The sequence below is a fragment of the Haliaeetus leucocephalus genome, unplaced genomic scaffold, assembly GCF_000737465.1.
Source record: "Haliaeetus leucocephalus isolate CR32 unplaced genomic scaffold, Haliaeetus_leucocephalus-4.0 Scaffold1000, whole genome shotgun sequence".
NCBI classification, from domain to species: Eukaryota; Metazoa; Chordata; class Aves; order Accipitriformes; family Accipitridae; genus Haliaeetus; species Haliaeetus leucocephalus.
In genome coordinates this window covers 2,069,153-2,077,517 of record NW_010973436.1, presented here as the reverse complement: position 1 = coordinate 2,077,517, position 8,365 = coordinate 2,069,153, and the positions used below count along the sequence as shown (strand labels likewise).

Here is an 8,365-nt window from a genome sequence, read left to right as displayed (position 1 = left end):
ATCTAGATGAATGATTTGTTATCGGGTGGTCGGGTGGCTTTGGTGTTGGCTTGGATGAAGGAAACTTGCCTTCTTGATCCAAAAAAAGGCCAAGTTGGTGTGGGTGGGTGTGCTTGTGCATTGTGATGATGCTCATCCAGACTGAGCAGAGGCTGATGCCCGGCTCCAGGGTGGTTTGTATACCCAAGCGTGCCAGATTTTGGTGTTGGCTTCCTGTGTGCTGTCCAGTGGTGGAGAAAGTCTGGTTTAGGTGTAATTCTCTGCAGGGTGAAATTGATTTTGGAAGTAGAGCCAGCACAAGGCACAGGCACAGTTCTCTGTTTTTTCAATAGCAGCATCTTCTATTTAATTTTGCTTGTAAATGTAGAGAAGAAGGGCGATGGGAAAGGCAGGGACTGGGTGCTCCAAGCGGGGAATTACTAAAAAATCTGGGTTGCACAATTCATTGGGGTGATTGTGCTCCTGGCGTGTAGTTTGTCATCGTAGGACGGGAACACATTGCAATAGGAAGATACAGCACCACGGTATCTGGATGATACCCTTGCTGGATTAAACCCTCTATATGATAATCAGGCTCTCCCTCTGAGAGGTGCCCAGCTCGTCTCCACCCTCCCCTCAGTTTCGCTTCCTTTATCAGCGGTGTCTATAGCCCATTGTAAAACCTTGCGTGTGCAGCCTGTAAGGAGCACTCAGATAACAACTATAAAAGTGGTTGATCATTTACTGCGAACATAAACAGTCTCGGACACCTAAAGCACCCTTGGGTACCAAAATGGGGGCAATTTCCATCATGCCCAACCTGACTGCGCATCATCCTGAGGAAAGCAAAAAATCAGGCTGAAAGTTTTTCTGTTGTTTTTCTCTGCAGCAACATGTGGGCTCTGGCTGCGGAGAAGCCTCGGTGGGACGTGGGGAGGCAGCCATCGGGCAAGATTCTGTCACTGGACAGGCAAGGGGCCAAGAAAGTGCTGGAGATCTATGTCAGGCGTTCTCTGAGCTGCTGCGAAAACTCACCGGTGGCCAAAAAAATGCTTCAGGAGAGAGCTGGAGGGCAAGGGAGGAAGTCAGGTGGGCTGCAACGGTCAAAAAGTGACTTCTGCAAGTATTCGTGTGCCAAACTCGGCCCCAAGAAGGACCAGGAGGAGGGACCCAAAGCACTGGACCTGGATGAGGCTCTGGACGATGACAGCAAAGCTCACGCGGAGGTCCCTAAAGAGGAGCGGGAGCCCAAGAGGAAAAGCACAAAAAACTCTTCCCATGGCAAAGCCCAACGCACCTGGTTCAAAAGTTTCTTAAATTTCCTCTTCAAGAGGAGCCCTGAGGACCAGAAGGAAAACACAGGGCAAAAAGCAAAGGAGAAAGATGCCAAAGGTCCTCACAGCTCCAAACCAGAAGGGGCTAAAAGACTCGGAGGGGACTTGAGCACATCCCCGCCACTGGGCAGAGCTCCAAAGAGAAGACCCAGCCTCAAGAGGGTTTTCTCCTTCAAGAAGCACACAGAGGAGGAGCGGGGAGAGATGGCAGCCGGGGCAAGGGCCAAGCGACCCAGTTGCCTTCCCCTGCGGCATGTCCAGGCGCCAGCCACACCAGGTGGGACCCCCACCACCCCTAGCCCTGACCCAAACCCAACCCTACTATCAACGGGACCTCCGTTGGGCTTCTTTTGGGAAAGCTACAGTGTTTAGTGCTGGTAACTAACCTAAGCATCACCGTCCCAGTGGTTTCTGGGGTTTGGGATAGGTTTGGGGGACTCCAATTTCAACCTGCTGCCCCAGGAAAGGGTCAATCTGCCTGTGCTTGACCACATGTCGTTGCTTCAGCATGTGAGCGCAGCAAGTTACCCCAAGCCAGCTGCTCGGCAGTAACCATCCAAGCACAGGTTTTCCCCCTCTGGCAAACAAATGACATGGTGGTTTAGCTTAAATCTGCATTCGAGACCTGAGATTAAATCCTAAGCTGCTCTAGGGCCAATGTTAAGCTGCTATCGATTTGCTGTGGGGAAGGGTGCAGGCAGCCGGCGCAGCCGGCAGAGCCCGTGGGACACCCCCGTCCCTGCCCCAGCCCTTCCCCTGCTGAAAAGCCGGTGAGGGGATTTCCACAAAACTTTGGTGGATCCAGGGCAAGTTGCAGCCGCTCCGTTATGGTTCAGAGAGCGCAGCCCCGTCATTCACCCGCGGTATGCACTAATCCGGGGTGGGCACAAGCACCACGTGGATGCAGTCACTGCTGCGGCTGCTTTTCCCTTTCAATCAATGGCCAAAAAAAAAAAAAAAAAAAATCCTTGCTTCTGAATACATGTTTTTCTTTCAGCAGACGTGGAGCAGTCCGATGGTTACTATGCACAAGTCTCGGAAGAGATCGGGTTGATTGTGCAGGGCAGCGAGAGCCAGGGGAGCAGAGCACATGGATGTGGGGAGCCACCACGGCCAGCCAGCACCGATGGTGTTGGTGAGTGTTGCCCTTGCAAGCGATTCATCGTTGGCACATATAGAAAACATGTGCACGAGACTTGTCCCCGTGCAGAGCCTGCACGGGACCCAAACCCTGCTTTGATCCTAACCCAGGGGTTTACGTGACCCAACTGTCATATGAAGACTTTGGGGGAGATTTTCAGCATCAGGGCTTGATTTGGGGAGAAAGAAATTCAAAGGCAGGAGGGTGTTTTTCCTGGCTGAATGTAGCAAGGCACTTGGCAATAGGCTGAAATGGCTTTTGGAGGAATGGAGGTGGATAAACATCGCTCAGGGAATTTTTCCTGGGGAGTAAACAGAGCATCTGGGTGTGAAGGTTGGAGAAAGGGCTGGAGATAATGTGGGATATCTCTCTGCAGATGAAGCCATCCGGAGAATCGTTGCCCTGCTCCAGAGTGCAGGAGATGAGCTGGACAGGCAGGTGAGAGGAGAGCCGCGGTCAGCTGGAAGGGGTCGAGGGAATTTGGGCCAAGCTCTGTACTACTGTAAAATACAGCAACACCATTGATTTTCCTAGTGCGGGGAAATGCTCAGTGAAATCAACGAAATGGCATCTTTTAATTCCATGACTGGGTGTGAGCATGGCTGTCTGCCTGTCCTCCCTCAACTGCAATCCTAGTGTGGAGTGCAGGCATCAACACAAGGATGACACACCGTGTTACTCATAACATGTATTCACTTGCTTCTTAACCAGGTGAAGGAGGATGCACGGCTACAGAAGTTCTTCAGAAACATGTCCTACAGCTCCTTCAAGAACTTGGCTGATGCCTACGTCCGCAAGGAAATGACGGCCAGCAGACCCGATGCCAACCCCCAAGAGATCCAGTTTGCCTTCACAGTGCACCTCACCGCCAAGGTGGCGGGCATCTGCAACCAGGCAGTGAACAGGATCATGGGCTTCGGCACCCGCTACCTGGAAGATTCATTTGCACCCTTGTCCTACGGCAAAATTCTCCAGGTAGGGAGGAGGACCGAGTCTGGGGCTGAGGTTCCAGCAGCAAGTTAGGGCAAGTGGTCTAGTTTTAGGGTGATCAACAGACCTGGGTGGGTAGCAGTCATGCTGGCTTATACCGGGGGGGAGACCAGGTGCTGGGTCTTGCTCCGTGCTGTTTGGGCTGCCTTTGCCTTCCTCCAACATGAGCATGGCCCACGCACACACAAGGAGCAGGACTTGCTTTGCAGCCGGGAGATGGCCCGTAGTGCATGGCATAGCTGCAGCCTGCTGTAAGCACAGCTTTCCTCGGGGAGAACTGCCTCCTAAACCCATCTAGAAGACCAGTAACACCAGCTCAGTTTGGGAAGGGACCTCACGGATGTTTTCTTCTGTCTCAGCAGAACAGAGAAAAGTTCACCACAGACAACTGTGAGAGCCCGGACTGACATCGGCTGCTCCGAAGGGCCTGTGGTGCCTGGGAACCCAAGAATGCAGATTTATTGATGGGGGGGGGGCAGTCCCTGTTGGTGACCTGGATGTGGAGTGATTTTCTGAGCTGTGGATTTAAAATCTTCTAAGGAAAATGACAGCGGTAGCCATAGCAGCATGAAATGCTTAAAATCCACCAGGCTGGGGGCAAAGAGTCTGTAAATCAAACAAAACACAAATTTCACCCTGTATTTGCATTTTAGCTGTCACCAAGTGCATGTGTTGAACCTCATGGTTTGTTTGTATTTGTGTATGTGTATTTATTTACCTGCTTTTCTATGCATATCTGTGAACGTATGACATAATTCTTGCTGCCAGCCAAGTGTCCAGTTCAGGAAAAAAACCCTAAAACTCAAATAAATTGGTCCCTAAATGACAGTCAGGCTTGTCTAATGGGTGATGCGTATGGCCGTTATACATAGAATAACATTTGCTTTGCTACAGCTGTTGTGGGCTGCTCCTTTCAAGCCAGATGCCAAGTGGCACAAAGGGAGTCTTACAGCAGATACATGGTGTGGTCCTGCCATTTTTTACTATTTATAGCTGTTCCCTATCCAGCAGGAGATTTATTAGCCAAAGCAGCTTGATCTGACACCAAGAACTGGGTAAAGCTTGTTCCCGAGTGGCACAGGAGCTGCCCTCGCTGTCGCTCCCTCGAGGACTAAGGGGATTTACAGCTGCTGGGGTCTCACCTATGAGGTCTAAGAAGATGTGAAATGTCAAAGCGATTAAACCCTAATCTCTGGGAATGTTCCCAGCTAATCTTTGCCCAGACCCCTAAGTAGGGACATGGATTAAGGCAGCTTGGGGCTGGGTGGGGGATTGCCAGCGCTCAGCTCGGTTGCACCAGCAGGAGCATCTCCCTTACCAGGGTTGGACCCAGCCTGGGGTGAAGAGGACAACATTTTGGGGCTTGCAGTGGGCAAGAGGTGGGATGATCTAATGGGTTGAAGGTGATGATGGTGACAAATAAACCTTGTGGGTCTGGGTCAGTGCCATGCATGGGGTGATGGTCCCCTGTGGGCCACCAGTGACAACCCATGTCTGACCAGAACCTCCTCTCCTGGAGGATCTGATCTTTTCAGTCCTTCAAAAACCTGAAGTAAAATAAAGTGAGGAAGTAGAGCCCTTGTAAGAAGGAAGCAGCCCTTCCCCACGCAGATCAACATCCCCTGTTTGCAAAGCCTTTGAGGAAATGTTTGATAGAGACACAAAGGGTTGAATCACCGGCTGCCGAAAAGCCCCAAGGAGGGGAATACCTTGCAGGGGCTCTGTCTAATTTGGCCCAGGGTAATTAGGACTGTGAAAACATCAAACCCCACTCCTGGTTTCTGCCTGGTGGTGCCAGCAACAAGCACAGCACCAGCACCGTGCTTCCTTTTGGCCGGGAACCAAGCTGGGACACTTCTACTGCAGGAGAAACCGAAGCCGCTCTTGTGTGTTTGCACCCATCACGAGATTCCTGTCCCCTGCCTGGAGCCCAGGGGACTGTGCTGGGGCTGTGACCGGGGCAGGGCGAGCTGGTGTTGGGGACATGGTGGGGGCCTGGCAGGAGGATCATGCGATGTTCCTATTTGTTTTGCATGTGAGCTCATGCAGTGCCAGGTGTGGGTTGGGATTTGCATGGAGCAGAAAAGGATTTTGTCTCCTTGCTGACTTCCTGGAGGACATCATCTTCCCTCGGCGCATGGGATGTGTCTGCCAGGCAAAACACCAGTGAGAAAAACAACTAATCTCTCCCATTTCCTTCTGCGCTTTTCCCAATACCATGGCTGAATCAAATATCCTCCTTCTGTGATCGCTGGACGTTTCCCCACCCATTGGGGCAGCGGTGTTGGCGAAACAAGGAGCAAAACCTGCACATCCCTTTGCACAACGGGCTCCTGGTCCTGAATAACCCAACTGAAAGCAGGGATGCTGCCCCAGCGCGGCACAGTGGGATGAGGATGGGAGCAGCCACGGCTGCCGTTAGTGCAGCACCCCAGGGCTGGCGGCTCCTGGAGCCCAGGTCCCTTCTTGTGAGCAACTCCAGCATCTTGGTTATCTCTTAGTTATAAAATTGAGACCCTGATTTCCTGTGGCCACTGAAGACATTCAGAAAGTATTAAAGAAGGGCAAGTTATTAACCCTGGGGTTTTGATTGGTTTCCAACTCTCGGTATTACCTTCATCCTTCCCTAAAAGCCCTGCTGCGGCTTCAAACAGCTAAAGCAATCACCTCGCCTGAAAATCCCTGGGATCACAGACACCAGCCATCTGGGCACTGATCCTGCCTGGGCAAAAAGCAGCCCGGCGCCCTGCACAGCCCCCTGCCCGCCCAGTGCTCAGGGTGAGTCGGGGGGCCTTCTCCTGAAAGCATCTCAGGCTGCTTCTGGGATCTTGCGTCTCCAAAGTCATTAGTCCCCACTAATCCTGCTTTGCCAAGTGCCAGGTGGGGGAGGGCAGCTTAGAAAATCAGCCTGGCACTTAATGAGCCAATTAATGCAAAATTCGCTGTCACTAAGAGGATGATGACAAGGTTTCATCTCACGGGACTGTGGCACCGGGCCAGGGAGGATGCTGTCTCCTGGGATGCTGTCCCGGGGCATCGGTGTTGGCAGCAGATGAGGGTGCAGGGCAGATTTTGCAACCCTCTGCTGCCTTGAGAAGCCCCCCGTAATTCATTACAGGACAGAGCAATTTGTGGGTAATGCTGTGATGTGGCTGTGCACCCCCTCGGCTGGCAGACACCCAAGGTGTGTCCCCAAAGCCCAGCTTCTCCTGGGCTTTGAGGATCCCAAGGGGAGCCCGGGGTGTCTGGGCATGCCCTGAAGTCCTCGCAGGTCTGAGCTACTGGCTTTTGGGGTGCTGCCCTCCTCTTGCCAGATCGGGCATCTCCATCCTTCCCTGTGCATGGACACTTGTCCTCTTGTCCATCCTGCCTTGCCTCCCCTGCCCCTCTCCTGGGGCTGGCCCTGCCTTGGCATGGAGCTGTGCTGTTTGCTGGGCTTTCTCCTTCTTAGGGACCTTCTCACATTCACTGTGCACCTCCCCACGGAGCTACTCACTTGTCTTCTTGCAGGGATAATGGCTTTTTTGTGGCCACCGCACCGTCCTTCATCATTTGGCTCTGGGAATGGAAAATCCCATTAAATACGTTACTTCATGGCAGCTGCAAGGGAAGAAACTATTACGAGATGCCCGAAGGAGAGTCTGGGGGGAGAACATCTCCCAGCTCAGCTTGGCCGGTGTTTGCACTCACAAAGTGCTTCTGGAGCACCACATTTTGTGGCAAGTCCAGCTCCTATGGGAAAACTGTCCTTGTGCCTTGCACTGCATAGAGAAACGTGATCCCACAGGTCCCATGGGATTGTTTAGACCTTTCCTGAAGCTTGGCAGCTGGGGCTGGGCTCGCCTGAGGAGGTACAAGTGCTGAGCGAAGCAGGAGCATCCTAGGCCTCTTCCATGCAATGCCTGTTGGATTCCCCAGGGGCCTGATGCCCATAATTGGCAGTTACTGCACAGAGAACATGGAAAAAATTTCTTCCAGCATGCAAACACTCATGTACTTCTGATGCACTTGCGTGTTCAGACCAGTCACAGTGAGAGATTATAACTTTTGCCCTTCTTCTACCTGCAGATGTTTGCTAGTGCTGGAAGAAGGTTCTTTAAATGAAGGCATTTGCTTTCCCAAGGGCTGGAGGAGACAGTGGCATGAATCACACAGCTCGGGTATCACCAGAGGGCTGATGGAGAGGCTCGAACATATTGGAGACTCACCCAATGAGGGCATAATGTAAAACCAACATCAAACGGAAAGACAAGAAATGAGAAGACCAAATGCAGTAAGGCTGTTTATCTACAGCAGGACATGGTCACATGCAAATGCCCTAATTCAAGCAGTCGTTCACCTCCGGGATAGCTGAGATCTTGTTTCAATATATCTTTGAGCTGCCAACTTGCTCTTGCTTGTCCTGTTGTCCAGGCAGCAGCCGCTGAGGACAGCCTTGGCCATGCCGAGTGACATTTATCTGGGGGGTTTGCAGGCAACGGTCACCTGCTGATGGGCAGCAACCCAGGGTTGCTGGAAACTTCAACCCAGGACATTTTGCACATAAAGGTGGGGGCTGTCTGCCCCCAGGTATCGCACAGGACACGATTCTTGTCGTGGGGACCCAGCAATGCCTGGAGAGGCCAAGGAAAAACATAGGAAAATTTGGGGTGAAACAGCATTGCAAAGGTTGCATCAGGATGCTGGGACTGTCCTCTAATTTCTTGTACTGTCCTGGCCAGGCTGGTGCACCAACACGGTGAGTGAAAGATCTCTCCTTCAGCCTGTCTGTTACTATATACATGCCCATGTTCTGTATGTATATACAACCTTGAATGTAACAACATACGTAATATTCATTATATAGTGTGCACGCTGTATGTATTTGGACAACATAAGCAACAGAGTATTTAGTAATATTTAAAAAATACATCTGTTTAAG

General features: G+C 51.8%; 1 protein-coding gene across 1 annotated transcript; it reads left to right on the top strand.

Annotated features, from left to right (window-relative positions):
* The first annotated feature begins 872 nt into the window (after positions 1-872).
* LOC104842452 (apoptosis facilitator Bcl-2-like protein 14) lies at positions 873-3,851 on the top strand. Its single transcript, XM_010584782.1, has 5 exons — positions 873-1,590; positions 2,314-2,448; positions 2,831-2,892; positions 3,166-3,429; positions 3,807-3,851. The coding sequence occupies exons 1-5, from the start codon at positions 873-875 to the stop codon at positions 3,849-3,851; spliced, it is 1,224 nt and encodes a 407-aa protein (XP_010583084.1).
* Positions 3,852-8,365: the final 4,514 nt, after the last annotated feature.

Bases quoted from the DNA above. Each gene is read 5' to 3' on its own strand.
- LOC104842452 (XM_010584782.1), top strand. From the start codon at position 873: ATGTGGGCTCTGGCTGCGGAGAAGCCTCGGTGGGACGTGGGGAGGCAG. The intron at 2,449-2,830 runs GTGAGTGTTGCC...ATCTCTCTGCAG, and splicing joins AGCCAGCACCGATGGTGTTG to ATGAAGCCATCCGGAGAATC. The intron at 3,430-3,806 runs GTAGGGAGGAGG...CTGTCTCAGCAG, and splicing joins CCTACGGCAAAATTCTCCAG to AACAGAGAAAAGTTCACCAC.